General features: G+C 45.2%; 1 protein-coding gene across 3 annotated transcripts in view; it reads left to right on the top strand.

Annotated features, from left to right (window-relative positions):
• RSU1 (Ras suppressor protein 1) overlaps positions 1-19489 on the top strand; it is a 193461-nt gene that overhangs the window by 29547 nt on the left and 144425 nt on the right. For all 3 annotated transcript variants that reach the window (XM_082452944.1, XM_082452945.1, XM_082452946.1), the window contains exon 4: positions 13024-13144. In XM_082452944.1, coding sequence (XP_082309070.1) covers positions 13024-13144 — 121 coding nt within the window. The remainder of the gene's footprint in view (positions 1-13023; positions 13145-19489) is intronic.

Below are 19489 nucleotides of genomic sequence, written 5' to 3'. Positions count from 1 at the left end.
CAAAGGATGTCTTTTTGCTTTGCGCAAACACTGAGCAACCAACTCTATGTTAACCTTTCATAAGTGTGGGTCTCTGAATGTAATTGTTTAGTTTTATACTTTGAACTTTTAACTGTCATGTAAAACATTCTCTTGAGATATTAGCAGCTTTGCCGGCCATTTGAAGCCTTAACTGTGACCCTGTCTTGTCATTTAATGTGTCGGAAATGGCTAGGCAGGCAGTAAACCTAAGTGTGATGGCAAAACTTATTTCTTTTTTTTAATGGACTGTTTCTTATTAGTTATAGCTTATATATGAATTCAAAATTACAGTGAACAAGACAATACTAGGGTATTTTCTTTAGTGATTTCAGTAACTTCTTTATAAAGATAATATTCTAAACACATGGAAGCTAATGTAATGTTTTAAGATTTTATGCAGATGTATATATTGATAGGATCTCTACTGTACGTGTTATTATAAAGGAATTAAGGAGCATGTTTTGCATGAAAATATTGCAGTCTCAAAATACGCAGGTCCAATTATAACGAAGAAAAGTAAGCAGTTTTTAAAAAGCATAATAAATTGAAACCCTTTCCAACAGACATAATAGATTGTTGAGATGAATGAGAAAAATTAACTGTCCCAACGTATAAGAATGACCTTCACCAGCCTTCCAGCACCTTCCTATTGCCAATTGTCTAGTTATTGCCTCTTTCATAGATTATTTGTCATGCTTTATGCAAAAGTTCTTGTGCATGGCTTGTATGAAATTAAACTATGAGAGAGAATATGCAAAATAAATCGCCTCTCTGTCATGAATTTACCTTGTGACAGTATCAAAACAACTTGCTGTTTGCATTTTAACAGAGTTCGAATGTATTTATAATACAGAGGCTTTGATCAATAGCTTATTTTTTTAATTAGTGCACATTCATCAGTTTGTTCCTGGGCCATCATTTGAAAGATTGGATTGGAAAAAATGTATACATAGTATTGAGCCAGACAGCTATTCATCGAACAGTATCTTTCCGATGGTGCCACTGGTTAGGTACCGTTTAAAAAATCGCCTGTGGTTGGGAGTTTGTTGTTTTGGGTTTTAGTAAGGAAGCATGCAGGGCCGTCACATGGAAGCATCTGTTGGCCCCGTGGTCCAGAACCAGCACAGTCCAAGACCAGCGGGTGAAGTTGAAGGTGGGTTTCGAGGCAGTTGTATCCTCCGCTCAGACACTTGTCATCCTCTGATCTCTTTCATGTCAGCCCTACCATCCCAAATGTACCTACTCTAGAATTCCTCTTCTTGGCGTCCTGCCCTGTGCTAAGAGGAAGCACGCTAAGGGTAGTGTGTTAATTCTTCCACAATAGATTTTTAAATGGAACGACTTCAATTATGGGAATTTCAGAAAGGTGGCAGGCTGTGGAGATCATTATGTGCGGGCTGGTGGAACCTGTCACTTTCCAAACCCTAGCTCACCCACTGCGGGGAGCTGATCTTGGAAAGGGTTTCTTTTACTATTTTTTTAAAATTTAAAAAATTAAAAAAAAATTTTTATTGGAGTATAGTTGATTTACAATGTTGTTTTAGTTTCTGCTGTACAGCAAAGTGAATCAGTTACACATATACATATATCCTCTCTTTTTTAGATTCTTTTCCCATATAGGCCATTACAGAGAATTGAGTAGAGTTCCCTGTGCGATACAGGAGGTCCTTATTAGTTATCTGTTTTATATGTAGTAGTGTGTATATGTCAATCCCAGTCTCCCAATTTATCCCTCCCCCCGTCCCCTTCGGGTAACCATAAGATTGTTTTCTACAGCTGTGATTCTATTTCTGTTTTGTAAATAAGTTCATTTGTACCGTTTGTTTTAGATTCCACATATAAGTGATATCATACGATATTTGTCCTTCTGTCTGACTTACTTCACTCATTATGACAATCTCTAGGTCCATCCATGTTGCTGCAAATGGCATTATTCATTCTTTCTTATGGCTGAGTAGTATTCCATTGTATATATGTACCACATCTTCTTTATCCATTCCTCCATCAGTGGACATTTGGGTTGCTTCCATGTCCTGGCTATCTTTTACTATTTACAATAGAACCCTCAAACGGAATTTATCTACTAGCAGAAGTTTCTATATAAATCATCTGCTGACTCTCTCTTCTAGGTAATGTGTGTGTACATGTGTATCATGGTGGCGGGGGGAGCAGATATTCTAAAAGGTGCCATACTTGGTGATATACATTCTTTTAGAGCAGTTCTTGACGTTTCATAACTCACCTTTTTAAAGAATACGGTGAAAGCTGTGTCCATGATTCCTAGAAAATCGCACATAATCCTTATAATTTCAGCAGGTTTGCAGATCCTGTTAAAACCATCCATGAATTTTTTAGGGGTGCGTGGAGCTCAGATTTAGAAACCTTGAGTCGGGGAGGGATAACGTTAGTATATTTGCAGTGTGGATATACCAATCCTGTATCTTAAAGGGGGTGCTTCCTGGAAATATGTGCAAAACTTCAAAAAGGTGATTTTTAAGGCATGTGAAGCTCCTTCTTTTTATGATAGCTTTTAAAAAGTGCTCATAAGCTCCATCTGATTTACATGCTTCAATTTAAATTTTATGAAATAAGAATTTGTAATCTTGAGTGAAGCACGCGTGCAGGCAGACCTCCTTTTATGGCACTTTGCCTTATTGAGCTTCACTGATACTTTGTGTTTTTACAAATTGAAGGTTTGTGGCAGCCCTGCACTGAGCAACTGTGTTAGCACCATTTTTCCAACAGGGTTTGCTCACTTCATGTCTCTGTGTCGGCAGTTTTCACAATATTTCAAGCTTTTTCTTTATTATTAAATCTATTATGGTGGTCTGTGATCAATGATCTTTGCTGTCACTGCTGTAACTCGTCGAAGGCGCAGATGATGGTTGGCTCTCTTTAGCAATAAAGTATTTTTTCACTAAGTTAAGAATTTTTTTTTTTCTTTTAGAAATAATGCTATTGCACACTTAATAGACTACAGTATAGTGTAAACATTTGTACGCCCTGGGAAACTCACTTTATTGTGGTGGTCTGGAACCGAAGCCGCAGTATCTCCGAGGTAGGCCAGTAGTGTATATATATATATATATATATGTTTTCAACTCCAGTAAAACATTGAGAAAGCCTTTCTGTTTTCAGTTTTTCTTGCTCTTTGTCAGTCAGCTTAACAGGACAAAACACCGCTCTGATACAACTGACCACGAGTTAACAAACTCGTCGACCCATTTTCTCCTGTTTTCGATCTGAACTTCCTTGTCTAACCTTCTGCTGTGCCTTTAGGCTTTTCCCGCCTGTGTAGCCTCTGCTCCAGTCACCTGATTCTTAGCAGAAGTGCCTGCCCTTCTCTCCCATTCGTGCTCATCCTTCCGAAAGTTGAGATGCATTCTCATCTTTCTCCACAAAGCCCTTCTTTCCGGCCAACTGTGTGGAGAATAACGGATAAGGTATCCACAGCTTTTTAACTTCGAAGGACCACATCCCCCAGAGACCATGACCTGAGTGTGAAAGGAAGGGGTGTTTCTGGAGGCCTTGCTCTGTATCCAGGGGAGGCAGCAGGCTTCACACGGTGGAGGAGCCGGAGCTGCAGGTTGGGGGCCTCACTCTGGCTTGGAGCCTCTGTGCCCCCCCTTCCTTCCCCTGCTGCCTCCCCCTGACGATGTCGTGTGCAGCAACGCCCCGCTCCGGGGAATCTCGGAGCTCCGTGGACCAGACGTTGGCCCTGGATCATCACTTGTTCAAACGGAAGAGCAGGGAGACTCCCTGAGGTTAAAGGCATAGTGATCGTCAGAAGGGGAGTTGACAAAGGTACAGTGTGGGTTTTCCAGCCCCGGGAATCTTCCTCCCCTGCCCTCTTCCTTCTGCCTCCTGTGCCCCTTCATCACCACCGAAACGTAAGGCAAGGAAGGAAGAGAAGCAGCCCCGTGTGGCTGCTTTCTTGCTGAAGTCATTCTTTTTTTTTTTTTTTTTTTTTTAATTGAGGTCCAGTTGATCTACAGTCTTGTGTTAATTTCTGCTGTACAGCAACATGATTCAGATATGCATCTATATGCATTCTTTTTCATATTCTTTTCCATTGTGGTTTATCCCAGGATATTGAATGTAGGTCCCTGTGCTCTACAGTAGGACCTTGTTATGTATCCATTTGCTGCAGTAATTCTTAATTGTAAAAGAAGACGTGAACTGTTGGCAAAGTGTCGTGTAGTGTGTGTGTGTGAGAGAGAGAATTGGATTTGTCCACAATCTCCCTCTTAATAATTGAGGATTGAGAGAGTGTGTGTATAATACTACATTATAATAATTTTTAAAGTTTAAGAGCCTGGATAGCTCTTTTTGTTTCCCTGAGCCTGCTTTCTGCATTGATTGCTTGAAATTTATTCAGTGTTCTTTTCTTTCTCGCTCTTTTCCGTGTTTCCAGACTTCTTAGGCATCTTTGCTAGAGGAAGGAACCTCCATTCTTTTCTTGTCCTTCACTAGATGTCACCCCCTCCCAGGCCGTTGAAGGTCACTGCCTTTCCTCTTCGTGCTGCGGCTCCAACCCAACTCCCAGATTAAAGCTGCTTATTGAGGCCCTGCCTGGTTGATGCTGTAGCCCCTCTGCACTGGAGTGTGATTTCCAAGGTGTCCTCCTGCAAGAGTTCACGGTCTGGGAAGACCCCCGAACACTGCATGGACCATGCCTTGGTTCCTTCTGGGAACTTATTGCAAGATTCAGACATCAGCTAAATTTTGCATCCTCAGAGGAGCAGAAATCCATGCTTGTTAGCTTTTTAGAAGATTTGTTTGGCTCTGTGTACACACTTTTTAGACCCCAGGGATAGATATTTTTGCATGTTAGACTTTATACTATAAAATCTGCCTTACTGCTTGCTTGTCACTTTTTCCCCTAATTTTTGTATACTTGATTATTCTCATTGTTGCTGAAAAAGTGGGACCTTTTTTTTTTTTTTTTTTTTTTTTTTTTTTTTTTTTTTTTTTTTTTTGTGTGTGTGTGTGTGCAGTAAATTAAGTCAGGGATAGTTTTGGTTAGTAAAACTACTTGAGCTGCAGAATCTTAAGGAGGCGCATGCTGGGATACACTAAGTATGTCCTTCTAGGTGGGGGTGCTCAGTAAGTACCATTGATTAACTGAAAGCATCACTTTTGCCACTTACAATGCCAATAATATGTGGGGGATCTTGGCCATTGTTGGGTGGCTGTTGAGCTATTTTGCTATTTTAATTTTTACCTTGAGGAACATGTAGATCCTGTTAAATGAGAATTTGCTTTACTGTTCCATAATCTTTATGTTTTTAAATAACCTGTAACTACCCTAATTCACTGTTTTAATAGCTGCTCTGGGGGAAATCCCATGAAACCTATAAAGTTGGTTGTCATCAGTATCCTTTTGAACTTCAAATTCTTATCCTAAGATATAATTAGTTCATTATCCACCTCGTGTCTTTGGCCAGAAAACAAAAGTCATTAATCACTATAGGTACAAATGACCTTTTTTTTTGCATATAAAATTCTGAAGAGCATAGTTATTTGCGAGAGTGAGGAGATTCTTCTTTACATGCAATCGTTAAAATGGCATTCAGGACGGTGATTCCTAATTTGCTGAGAGAATTGGCATCTGTGTAATTAGCCTAGACATTACCTCTGTGGTGTGAATAGACTAATGCCTTCCAGCTATCGTAGCCAAGGATTAAAAGGGCTTTCCTTTTACTCTGACCAAGAATGCCCCAATTCAGATTTCATATAGTTTGACATTTCCTATAGTTTCTGTTACTTTGGTGTCTTCCCACCAGGGTGAAGGGGGATGGTTGTTATCCAATATCGTATTCATCAAATATTGGGACAAAGCATTGTCTGCTTTCACCATTTCTTCTCAAATGGTCTTCTTCCCCCACTGACTGCCTAACAAATAATCTCACTCGTTTTCCTGTATGCTGATGTTTTGGGTTATTTTTCCAGTAACTTCACTGCAGCAGTGTAACTCAAGAATCAGCATAACTGGCCCCATTTGAATTTTCTTCTACCATCCCTTTATCCTTTGTTCAAGAAATTTTATACAGCAGCAGAAGCATGTAACAATCTGACTGGGCATTTTTATTTGTTATGACGACAGACAAAAATCTCCAGTTTTTTTTTTTTTTTTTTTTTTTGGCAACATCGCATGGCTTGTAGGTTCTTAGTTCCCCGACCAGGGATTGAACCTGCACCCTCGGCCGTGAAAGCGCTGAGTCCTAAGCACTGGACCGCCAGGGAATTCCCTCAGATCTCCTGTTTTTAGTATAAATATGTCAGGTTTGGGGAAGCAGTGCTATTGGATTTATTTTGCTTTACCTTATCCCATGTGGGATCTTCGGGCGTTGTTTGGCCCGTGGGTCAGGGGCACTTTGGTGTTCCTGGAAGTGAGCCCGAGGTGGTAGCATTTCACCCCTGGCAGCGCAGGGCGCGTACCCATCACCGGGTTGTGTCCTAGTCTCGGTCTCGCTGTGGGCCGTGGCTCCCATCGGGTCCCTGCTCTGAGGCTCCTTCTTCTTGCACGTGGGGCGGCCGGCATCCCACTGCTTTCCCATGAAGGAGGCAACGGCTGAGCCACTCATTTGAGGTTTCAAAGAGGCATGCGGGCAGGGACCCCTGGTTTCCACGCTCTGGTCTGGTTCTGCTCCTTTGCAGGAATCGCCAGAGCCGAAACCAGTCTGGGTGACGCTGTAGGAAGAGCTGTCGGGGGAGTTCGGTGGAGGCGGTGGGGAGACTTCACTTCCAGACTTCATGCGCGTGCTGAGGACGAGGACCTCCACGTGTTCCAGCAGCTTCCGGGCTCCCCGCAGCTGGTGCCTGCTCTCTTCCTCCCCTCTGGTAGCTGAAGGGGACCCCGTTTTCAGCGCCAACCAGATGGTTCTAAAGACCAACGCGTGACCCCCCGGCCCTTCCGCGAGCTGCGCTCAGGCGAGCGCCTGCCCTTCTGGGTCGCGTGGTGCCTGCTGCACCCAGAGCCCGTCACCCTTCGCGGTTTTGTTTCTTTGCCTCGGGGGCCGCAAGATGCTCTTGCTGAAAAAGCCGCCGGATCGGCTGCAGCCCAGCTGGGTTGCCTCTGCCATCGCTGCTGCCCACTGTCGCGCAGTGACCCGCAGGGTTTCCAAGGCCAGAGGTACAGCGAGTGGCACCTCGCCGCGGGAGCACACGCGGGTGTGGTGAGCTGCTGCCGGGCGACTGGGTTCGGTGGACTCGGGGATTCGGTGCTTTTTCCCCTCAGCGTCATCCGTACTACCCCGCACTGATTTCGCGGCAGTGAGCTGTGTGGGAAAGCAGACGGTGATGCGAAGTGGTTTGACTGCAGCCCCCAGGCTGGGTGCTTTCGCCACCTGAAGTGTCTTTCGTGTTTGTCTTTTTCCCATGTTATCAGCCCCTGGTCTCAGGAGCTCACTGGGGTGGCAGAGGAGCCTCACTGGGATCCGATTGATTATTATCATCTTATTCCCCATGATTGTGTGCCGTAAGGGACATGCGTATTGGATTCATGATTTTCACGTCACCACTGACTTTATAGTTTTCTGATCCAAAATAGGGTTCCCAGACCAGCGTCGTCACCGTCCCCTGGGAACTTGTTGGAAATGCAGCTTGTTGGACCTCACCCCAAACTACTGAGTCGGCAACTCTGGGGTACCCCCCCCCCCCCAGTATGTGTTTTAACAAGCCCTCCAGTAATTCTGATGTACTTGAGGGTTTGAGGCCCACTGCTTTATTTATTTATTTTAAAAATTTTATTGGAGTACAGTTGATTTACAGTGTTGTTTCACATGTACAGCAAAGTGGTTCAGTTATACATATACACATATTCATTCTTCTTTAGATTCTTTTCCCATGGAGGTTATCACAGAGTATTGAGCAGAGTTCCCTGTGCTCTACAGTAGATCCTTGTTGGTTATCTATCTTATATCTTTTTTATGGCTAAATAGTATTCTGTTGTGTGTGTGTGTGAGAGAGAGAGAGAATGAATGTCTGTGTATCACATTTTCTTTATTCATCTGTCAACAGACAACTAGGTTGTTTCCATATCTTGGCTGTTGTGAATAATGCTGCAGGGAACATGGGGTGCAGATACCTCTTTGACATAGTGATTTTGTTTCCTTGGATTAAATACCCGGAAGTGGAATTGCTGGATCATATGATAGTTCTATTTTTAGTTTTTTGAGGAACCTCCATACTCTTTTTCCCTAGAGGCTGTGCCAACTTACATACCCATTCTAGATTGTTTGATTGATTCATTTATTTATGCATTCATTCATGCTGAGCCTCTCGGCATGTGGGATCTTAGTTCCCTGACCAGTGATCGGACCCGCGCCCCCTGCAGTGGAAGCGTGGAGTCTTAACCACTGGACTGCCAGGGAGGTCCCCCCACTCTAGATTCCAGTTGAAATAGCCACACATAACTAGTGGCTGCATCCTGGCCCGCCCAGCCCCAGAGCATCTCCTGCTGTTTATCATTGTGTGAATGAACTCCTAAAAGCCTTTAAGAAAATATGTTATTGATTGTGCAGTGGTTAATTGTATATCCTAGAACAAAATGCTCTTAGAGCGAAGCTCCAATTGCTACCACAGTAGTTGATTTAGGTTCTTATGTTGGAGAAATGGTTGGCTGCTGTTAGCTAGTGGGGGAAGCATGTTCCTGAAGGTGACACTGATTTTGTGAATGCGCTTCATCTGTGCAGCGTCCGGTGGCTGTGCCTCTCCTGCATGTAACCGATGAGGACAGATACGTGTCCTTCTAGGAGGAGTTACGTGCTGTTCACGCGTAACGCTGAGTCAGTGGGTTCTTAGGGTTGGACCTCTGGTCTGTCTGCTGTGTCCATCCAGTGCCCCCTGCCCCCAGGGAGCTTTGTAAAGAGATGTTCATGGAGATTAGGCGAGCCCCGTTTTGCCCGCCGTCCCCGAGCCCCCCAGGCGCTTCAGGTTTCTTGTCGTGGAGCCATTCAGAAACTGTGCAGTGGCTGATTGCTGAGTCTGGGCCGGTACATGGTTCTCTAGAAGAAACTCTAGAATAATTTTCAGGTTGTTAGATTGAGAAGGACTTGAAGGAAGAGAGGGTCTTCCTGGGCTTGTTAGTCTGAATAGTTACAAATGCCAGAAGATATGCCGAGATCAGTCTCTGGGCATACATAGTTCCTGGGGTGACGTGACGCCATCTTTGTCCCCTTTTCCAAAACACAGCAGGCGCTCTGGGACTAGAGCATTCCCAGCAGTCACCGGTCCTCTGACCAAAGCAGAGGGTGGCATGTAGGAGACAGGGCACACCTGAGAGTCCTCAGGGGCCTTTCTGCAACGTCCTCTAGCAACTGAACTCTCAAAATTGAAGCAGCCATCATTGGTTAGACAGAAAATGACACTGAATTCTCTGTCATAAGCAAAGTTCTGCATGGCTGACCTTCCTAACTGAGGGCCCCATTTGTTGCACTATTTAAATCCATATCATTGATTTTCGCAATCCAGCTCTTCTTAGAATCCTAGAATGCTAAAGCCAGGTGGAAGGGAATGTAGAAATGGTCATCATCCAGTCTTCCTTTTTTACTGGAGGAAACGGATGCCCAGAGAGGTTGTGAGTTGAGTTAAGGACACACAGCAAGTTCAGGGCTGATCGGGGAGTACAGAGCCAGCCCGGGATGAGCAGGCCAGGCCTCCTGGGTTCTTCGATTACACGGCCCCTCTGTTTCTTTTGTGGACTCAGCTCCTTGTTGTCTGTAGGCTGCGTGTGTACTGCTGGGGGGTCCTGGTCAGAAGCTGGACAGAGGGATGAAAAAGGAACATTTCAGATGCGTGATAAGAAATATATGGATGCTCACTGCTTAGTTATATTTTATTGATTTTTATTTATTTTTTATTTTTGGCTGCATTGGGTCTTCGTTGTTGCACTGGCTTTCTCTAGTTGCAGCAAGTGGGGGCCACTCTTCGGTGCAGTGTGCGGGCTTCTCATTGCGGTGGCTTCTCTTGTTGAGGAGCACGGGCTCTAGGTGTGCAGGCTTCAGTAGTTGTGGCTCACAGGCTCTAGAGCACAGGCTCAGTAGTTGTGGCGCACGGGCTTAGTTGCTCCGCGGCATGTGGGATCTTCCCGGACCAGGGCTCAAACCCGTGTCTCCTGCACTGGCAGGCGGATTCTTAACCATTGCGCCACCAGGGAAGTCCCTGCTTAGTTATATTTTAAAATGCTACTTCTTGCTAGCATGTCACGTAGCTGTTTTGAAAATTCCACCAGGATATTCTGAGTGGTGACACATTGCTGCTCCCTTTTTATAATAGCTTTTTGTAAATTGTTGGTGGATCTGCGTATATGATTTAGTTACTGCACAGCTGTTACTCATATTGTTAACTGGTTATTTTTTTATGGACAGTTTTGTTGGGATTAGTTTGCTTTCCAAGTACTAGACCTGTCTCCATTGATGACTCTGATACCCCTTCTTTTGTAACTTACTTTCTTTAAATAGCATGCCTCTGTTACTTTATCCCGAAAGTATTGAAACGCTAGGTGCTAAAAGTTTATGCTTCTGTGCACAAAATAGCATTCTCTAAATGTTTGTTGAAAGAGCGAAGGTTATCCCATCCAGATAGGTCTGAAGGTTAATTTCTTTTGGATTTAACTATGGCAGGGGAGGGGGGTTGGTTTCTGTAGTTTGGGAAGACTGTTAGCTGTGTAAGTTTTTCCCTTTCTTGTTTGAATGGAGTCTTTAGCAAAAAATTCACATGAGCACCAAAAATCTGGGAGAGGTTGAGTAAATTGAATGTGGGGTTATCGTTTGTGTCCACAAAACAAAGCCCTAAATCACATTTAGCATAATTTGTGGTTTTAAATTGGACTGATTTAGCAAGGAGAGTGAAATAATCTCTCATCCTGTCAAGAAAGGCAATACCTTCGGACCAGCCTTTAATTGCATTGGCAAAGTAACTTCAGGAAGGTGGCAGTAATTCTGGCTGCATTTTTCTTGGTTTGTGGTTAAATCGAGACCATCATTTTCTCCTGATTGCACTAACTTCCCTTATTGCTCTTCAAACTAATCAGATGAATGCACAAGGAGAGAAGCTTAGTGGTAGCTGGAGGGTAAACGGGGAAAGGGTGAAGTTTCTGAGCAGGGCTGTAATCATCTGTAGATTTGCACTTTACACACTTCAGGGTCCAGGTAGAGAGAACAGGTAAACGAACACCTAGAAACCTAGCAGGTACAGCCTGATGCACTTGTTCGTGGTCGTTTACACAAAGTGAATACCATTCATTCCCGCAAAAGTGTGTTATAGATGACACACCTAGAGACATATGCTTTTGCAGCCGTATCGTACAGATAGGGCTCACCTACGTTCACGCTGGCATCGGAGAATGCGGCGCTGGAGGGCGTCCCCAGCTGCCTTGATGATCCCATTAAAACCTGCGCTTTTGTCTCCATCCCCACAACCAGCCTCTTCAGTAAGTAACTAATCCGCGCCTTGCTCATTTTCCATCTGCACCACTGCCTCTTCCCAAGTGTCTTAGTTCAGACTGATTCGTAATCTCCACAATCCCTTCCTCCAGCAAATGTGTTTCTCTTAACTTTTACCAAACCTGCTTCCCTCTAAAAGAAATCAGGTCATCGATACCTTAGACATTTTATAAAGCTGAAAATGATGACTCAAAACTGTAACGAACCGTGTGCCTGCCGCTTTATTTCTCTTCCCCTGAGAGTTACCCACTGGAGCTATTGCAATGGCTGTCTTCTTAAATATCTCAGGTGTCTGTCTGGAAACGTTACGCACGCCTTGGTCGTGGTTCTAAGCAAAGGTGCCCCCAGGTTTCCCCAGTCTTCTGGGGCACCCCTGGAGGGGGGGTTGGGATGGGAAGAAGATGTACTGACATAAGACATAACACTTCCTTCTCTTGTACCCAAGGCCCTTGTCCATGGCTTCAGTTACCTGAATAGTGTTGGTATTGAGAGTTTCCATGAACCGTGGCTGAGCTGGTGGCCCATGACCAGTGTTTGTAGAAAGACTGAGTCAGCACATGGGGTAGATGAAGTACGATCTATTGCAAGGCTTTTTGCTGAGAGTTAGTACTTTTGAGGTAAAGATGCCTTTGGCTTTTACATTTGTATTGGCAAGTATATACTCTAGGGAGGGAGGAAGCTTTCAGCTCCCCCATGGTTTATAAAATAAACCACTCTTGACCTGCATACTCATATTCATATCATGCTACTGATTTGGTTTTTCATACGGCTGTATAACAGTGCCGTGAAATGTTGCTAATCTGATATAAGGGGGGGTGTGTGTGTATTGATCAACGTGCAAAGGCCAGAGGCCAAAATCAGAAACTAAGTAGGTTGACTGTTTCATCATTCACGGTTGAGTTTAAAAATCACTGTGGTTGAGTCCGGTGTTACGAGCACGGCTCTTCAGATAACAGATTATTGAAACAGCTGATGACACATTACTTGGGAAGGGGTGTGGAGTTTGCTGCCTTTCTTTTGGTGGAGACGTGAGGAAACCAAAAGGAAGAAGACAGTTGCACTTAGTAGACATTACATGACAACAGTAAGAGTGTAGTTTAACATCTAAGAGTTCTCATCACAAGGAAAAACATTTTTTTTCTTTTTCTTTTCTTTTGTACTTTTGTGAGATGATAGATGCTCACTAACCTTATTGCGATAATCATGTTGTAAGTCAGAATATGATGCTGTACACCTGAAACTTACACAGGGCTGTATGTCAATTGTATCTCAATAAAACTGGAAGGAAAAAAAATTAAAATTTAAAAAATAGAAGTATATAATGCACTGTAATGTTCACTTATAGACGGTTTATGGCACAGAAATTCTCTTCTGCCCTTTGAAGAAAACATTTCCATGTCTACCGGGTGGTGAGCTGCTACCTAAGAAACACCTACAGAAATTAAGTATGACGTATATCCGTGGACAAGATGGTCCTGCTGGAGTTCCATCTTTCTCTCATTTGGAAGGAAAACAAATGTTCCTGCATTCACACTCAGCATTTCTGTTTCCGTAGCTGTGCCGCCAAACATAGCGGAACTGAAGAATTTGGAAGTGCTTAACTTTTTTAATAACCAGATTGAGGAGCTTCCCACGCAGATCAGCAGCCTTCAGAAACTCAAGCACCTGAACCTGGGGTGAGTCTCCTGAAGGGGAAGGGGAACTGAGAAGCGGAGGGGCTGAAAAAGGGGGGTGTGGCCAAGGGCGAGGGAGGGGTTTGCCATTCATAGGATTACATAGGAGAAGCTGATTTCTAATTTCTTTCTATACTTTAGGTTTTTAAAAAAGTTTTATTGTTTTAATACATCCTTCCAATGGCCTACATTACCGCATATCTATTCGCGCACTAATTGAGAAGCTAATTGTTGCAATAAGGGAGTCTTTTTTTACTGGATTTTGTTTCCAACAAAATTTTATTTCTGTTATGTTGACCGGGAAGGGACCTATTTGCATAGCTTGCATGAACTGTGCAGACCAGTTGTAACATGGTTGATTTTTTTTTTTTTAATTTATTTATTTATGGCTGTGTTGGGTCTTCGTTTCTGTGCGAGGGCTTTATCTAGTTGCGGCGAGCGGGGGCCACTCTTCATCACGGTGCACGGGCCTCTCACTATCGCGGCCTCTCGTTGCGGAGCACAGGCTCCAGACGCGCAGGCTCAGTAATTGTGGCTCACGGGCCCAGTTGCTCCGCGGCATGTGGGATCTTCCCAGACCAGGGCTCGAACCCGTGTCCCCTGCATTGGCAGGCGGATTCTCAACCACTGCGCCACCAGGGAAGCCCCAACATGGTTGATTTTTTTCTCTATGTGTAGTGTAGAAATAGTGTCCAAAGCACCTTCCTTATCTACGGATGGGAGGATACATTCCCTGACACTGCTTCATTGATTCTTACAATTTTTCTTTTTTACAGTCGAGATGTTATAATCCTGTGTTTCTCTTTACACAAAGGTGAAGAGAGGAGTTTTGGTTCAGCTGATGTTGCAGAATCAGGGTGCAGTGAATAATAATAATTCCTTGTGTTCTTACAATGCTTTACAGTTTCCAGAGCCCTCATACTGGTGTTTGACCCTCTTAACAATTGGGAAGGAGGAAGGGCAGGCATTACTGCCTTCATTTTGTGGAAGGAAGCCAAGCCCTTTCCAAGAGGTTAAGTGACTTGCTGCTGTTTGCCCCTGAGGTTAGTGGCTGAGCCCGGCAGAGAACCCCATTGTTGGGGAGTCCATGCCTTGTCCGTCAGACACCATAGATGCCACCCAGAACTCGGATTTACTGAATTTCAGCTTCATTGTTGTAGCTGTTAAAGGAAACTGCCCACTCTTACCTCATCCTCCATGTAGAATAATATATTCATTAAATTAAAGCCACTAAGTGCTGTGATTCCGTTCGTGATTTACATGGCGTGGCTATAGACGCGGGCCAGGTGTTTATCAATTTACTAGGAAGCAATCATAAAAAAAAAAATCATCCATGGACTGATTTTTAGTTTATGTTTTTCCACCAGGGGTCTGGTTAGACACTCTTAATTTGCTGTTCACTCTGGTTGAGAGACACTCTTTGTAAGCTCCGTGAGCATTCTTTTCTCCTAAGGTCTGAGGGGAAGTAGGGTTTAGAGGAGGGGAAAAGTCACTTGATATCAGATCGCTTTTTCCTCCTACAAATAGAGAGACTGTATACCCATCTGGCAGAGCAGAAAAGAAAGGATCCTCCGTTTACATCCCTGATTTGAAAATTATGAAGTCCTAATATTTCATTTGCATATAAGAAAGAAGCTAAGACAAGACGTATGTACTAGACGTGTATTCTTACTGTTAATCTCCTCATCATTTACTAAGTGAGTTAATAGTTATAGGTAAGGTCCAAAATGGCGGAGAGTCGACTTCCACTAGACCTTGAGCCTCAGTAAACATCATTGTAATGCATCAGCTAAATGACACACCCACAGGCATCATGATAGTTCTGAGGCTGACCGTGAAAGGCCGAAAAGTGGGTGGGGCCCAATTCCTGGAAATCCCCACCCCTTCCCCAAAATAGGTGGAATACTCCTCCCACTCATTAGCCTCTGAAATTACCCACCCCTAAAAAAACTGACAACCCGGTACCCTGGCGTCTCTTGCCTTCTGAGATGACCCACACCCTGTCTGTGGAGTGTGTGTCTCCCTGAATAAACCTTCTTTCACTAAAAAAAAAAAAAAAAAGTGCTAGGAATAGTACCTGGCACATAGTAAGCCGTACCTAAATGTTCACTTTTATCATCATCATTGTTTTATTTATGGGTTCATTTATCTCAGGACTATGTAATTGCCTTTTTTTTTTTTTTTAATTTATTTTTGGCTGCGTTGGGTCTTCGTTGCTGCGTGTGGGCTTCTCTTGTTGGTGGAGCACGGGCTCTAGGCACGCGGGCTTCAGTAGTTGTGGCTTACGGGCTCTAGAGCGCAGGCTCAGTAGTTGTGGCTTACGGGCTCTAGAGCGCAGGCTCAGTAGTTGTGGCTTACGGGCTCTAGAGCGCAGGCTCAGTAGTTGTGGCTTACGGGCTCTAGAGCGCAGGCTCAGTAGTTGTGGCTTACGGGCTCTAGAGTGCAGGCTCAGTAGTTGTGGCTCATGGGCGTAGTTGCTCCCTGGCACGTGGGATCCTCCCGGACCAGGGCTGGAACCCATGTCCCCTGCACTGGCGGGCGGATTCTCAACCACTGCGCCCCCAGGGGAGCCCTGTAATTGCCTTTTCTGCATCAGGAACCTTGTTTGTTTGGGGATCGAGGGTGAAAGTCACAGCCCCTGGCCTTCAGGATGGAGGCAGAGCGGCCGTCAGTGAGCAGGGCCGGGGTGCGGCTGGCTCGCTGAGTGTGGAAGGTCGTCAGACGGCAGTCGGAGAGAGCGACAGGGAGCACGTTAGCCTTCAGGTGGGAGTCTCAGAAGGGTTCCTGCAGGGGGTCGTGTTAGAGCCGAGACTCAAGGCTGAGAAGACTCACAGGAGAGGGAAGACGTCTCCGATTGCGAGCAGGGCTTCCGTTGCAGGAGTTGCAAGTTGCATGGGGCCGCTGAGCGTAAAGGGGGAGGCGGGGGGAGGTGAGGCAGGAGGTGCGGCCAGGCAGAGAAGCACGCGAGTCTGCTGTGTATTCCATGAGCGTGTCTTGAGCTCTCTGCCCTGTGCCAGGCGCTGTTCAGGTGCTGGCTGTCCAGCGCTCAGGGAGCGTACATCCCAGCTGGGGAGACAGCCTGTAGAGAAATAAACGTCTGTCGTGGCAGGGAGCCAGGTGCTAATGGAGGGCCTGTGTGTCAGGTTTAGGAGTTCTGGTCTTACCCTGCCGTTGGGGATTGTGCACAGGGAAGCGGCGGGCATGAGACGAGCTGAGATGATTTTCGTATGAAGATCACGCGGAGGAGGGGTTAGAGGAGACCCTCAAGGCTGCCAGGTTAGCATTCCTGGTGAACTAGGGCAGGGAAAGTGAAGGCGGGGGAGGGATTTTATATGAAAAACAGATATAAGTGGTAAAATCGACGAGGCAGTACGGATGGGATGGGATGGGATTGAATGGGATGGGATGGGATGGGATGGGATGGGATGGGGTAGCTGATATAGAGGTATGGGTGGAGACAGCTTTGGGGGGAAGGTAATGAGCACAGGTTTTGTTTGGTGGGGTTCAGGACGCCTCCAGACAGAGTTGTAACCTTTCCTTTTTTTATCAGTCACATCTGAGTTGCCTCTTTGTCGTCTTTGGAGCTGTTTGCGTTTTTGGCTCCTGGTGATTTATTGATTGTGTAGCGCTTCCTGTGTTTAAGTACGCAGCTACACAGATGGGGTTGTCAGAGTTTGAACACAACTCTTAGTTCTCTGGGAAAGGAATTAAGATGAATTTACACAAACGATACTTCTGTCCTCGAATGGCATGAAGAATTATACCTACATATCCCTGGTTAAGGCAAGGCACAGAGGACTGCTTAGAATATACAACCAGAATAATAATAATAAAAAAAAACTACACACAGGAGACCCTATACAGCAGAGCAGTTAGGCCAGGTGTAGGCATAATCCAAACTGCGCATTCAACCAGAAGTTTATTTTAAAGTTTTATATCCTATTTGCTATTTAGTTTGATGATCTCAAAACTGGAAAGGATTTTGGGCCATCTGAATAAAGAGCGGAAAGTTGAATTATGCTCTTCGTTATTTGACAAAAAATGTAAAGCTACATAGGTTACAAGTTGATCATCATTTCGGGGATAACCTCATGGCAGGAGTGTCGTGCCAGCTATTCTGGAATAACTTTTGACCTAGTGAGATGATGAAGCTTATCTTGTGAAGATGTAAAAGTTTTCACTAAGCACAGTGTTCAGTGTTCGTGGGTTTGTTTTTGTTTTTTTTTTGTTTGTTTGTTTTTTTGGCTAAGTATGTGAGCGCGTCATCTGTGGAGGAGAGAAAAATACTTGCCTTTCAGGCAAGAAGGTTTTATTGAATCAGGAGAAGCCCCAGGGGACCTCTGGAGATCAGAGTGCTCCAAAAGGGACGTGCTCCTATGGGCCTTCCTGTAGCTTTTGAGGAGGAAAGAGAAAAGATGCCAAACAGCCTCTGACTCTCCGGTTTTATAAAGTTCTCCATCGTGTGTGGGTGTCTTCCCATTTCCATAAGCATTTGAAAAATGCTCACCTGCGAACAGAAGAACTTCAACCATTGGGCATGGTTGAGTCCTAAGCAGCTTTATCTTTAACACCTGAATCGATTGGAAATTAAGCAGATGGGGAAACCATCCTTGATGGTTCAGGCTCTCCACGGTCTCCTCAGGTGAGCTCGCCTCTTTGAGGCGGAGTCAAAATTTCTCTCAAACGTCCTGAAAACTAGTTGTAGTTATAGCCATCGTTTCTTGAGAACCTACTTGGGAGCCAGGAATTGCGTCAGGGGCTTCCCATGTCTTCTCTCTCCTCCTCCTGGCAGTCCTGCTGGGAGGGTATCGCTACCCTCCTCTTACAGTTGAGGAAATTGGGTCTCAGAGAAGCCGAATAAGTTCCCCAAGGCCACCCAGCCAGCAAGTGCTGGAGGTGGACCTCCGTCCCAGCTGTGTTCTTCCTCTCCCCTTGCTGTCACCTCTCAGGGCAACCTTGAGTGCTGGAGCTCTCAGAGGGACGCCCTAAAAAGAAGCAGCTCCCAGGGGGAGCGATACAGTTGGGAGACTGGGATGGACGTAGACACACTGTATAAAATCGATAACTAATAAGGACCTACTGTAGAGCACAGGGAACTCTACTCAATACTCTGTAGTGACCGATATGGGAAAAGAATCTAAAAAAGAGGGGACATACGTAGGTGCATAACTGATGCACTTTGCTGTACAGCAGGAACTAACACAACGTTATAAATCAACTCTACTCCAATACAAATTGGAAAAAAGAAAAGGCAGCTCCCATGTGTAGCTGGAGATGGACGTGAGCGCCCCCTGCGGGGTAGGCAGTGCATGACAGTGCCAGGGACCCGGCTCTCCGGTCGCGGTGTGTGTGCTGGTGTCCAGAGGAACAGGTCCTGCGCTCCTGGCGTCGCTGGCAGTGGAACCGACTCTGCTTCCAGGCCTCCTGAGGCATTTAAGTTAGGGCTTCCTTTCTGCCCTCCGGGTCGGCGGGCCCACTGCTGTCTCTGCTGCCGACTGCAGCTCTCCTGAGTTCCTGGCAGGTTGGGGGGATCGGTTTCTCGCTCAGGGAGGAAGAGAGCCTGCTGTTGAGTCGATTCTTGCCCCCCGGAGGGGGACAGGCTCAGGCTCGCTCTAGGCTGGGGATTGGACAAGCGCGCTCTCTTTCTGGTGAGATGCCTCTTCCCTTCCCGCTAAGAAAGTCTAAGCGTGGATTTCCCGCACCTTATGTTTCAAAAGTGTATTTCTGTGTTTGGAAAGAAAAACTTTATTGGTCGTTTTCAAAAATGGGTAACTTAGAGCAAGGTTTAAAGAAAGAAGTGCCTGATATATACGTCTGTGCCTTTCTCACGGTCTCTGATTCTTTTCCTCCGGTTTACTCAGCATCCTCACATTGGGGTCCAGGGATCAGGGGTGCCTTGGCCTCCACGAGTGCTGGCTGCTCTCAGATACCTGTCATTCTCATCAGTAGAGTCAGGGGTCCTTGGTACTTAACCGGTCTTAACCTGTGACTTCATCGCAGAATTCCAAGATCATTATAAGTACTGTCCTGCCGACACTCCACGATAGTTTTGAAGACCCAGGTGAAGCACTTGACATAAGTGTGCTTCACAAATGGTGAATTCATAGAAAATATTAGTTGTTAGCAGTATAGTAAATTGTGGTGGAGGTTATTTTGCTTCGTGTAAAGTTAACCTAAGATTTTATACCCATCAAGAGGTGGACATCGCTTTTTTCTAGGTTTCCTTCTCTGCTATCAGCTATTTCTTCGGAGGCCTGGTTGGTGGGTGTGAACAGGGTTGTATCTCATGTGAGAAGGATTGGTGTCTAGAATTATTTTTAGTGTCACAGTCCCTCCCACCTTTCAATA

This window comes from Balaenoptera physalus, assembly GCF_965194825.1.
Source record: "Balaenoptera physalus genome assembly, chromosome: 2".
Lineage (NCBI taxonomy): Eukaryota > Metazoa > Chordata > Mammalia > Artiodactyla > Balaenopteridae > Balaenoptera > Balaenoptera physalus.
The sequence above is the reverse complement of the archived record's forward strand: the minus strand, read 5'-3'. Positions and strand labels throughout refer to the sequence as shown.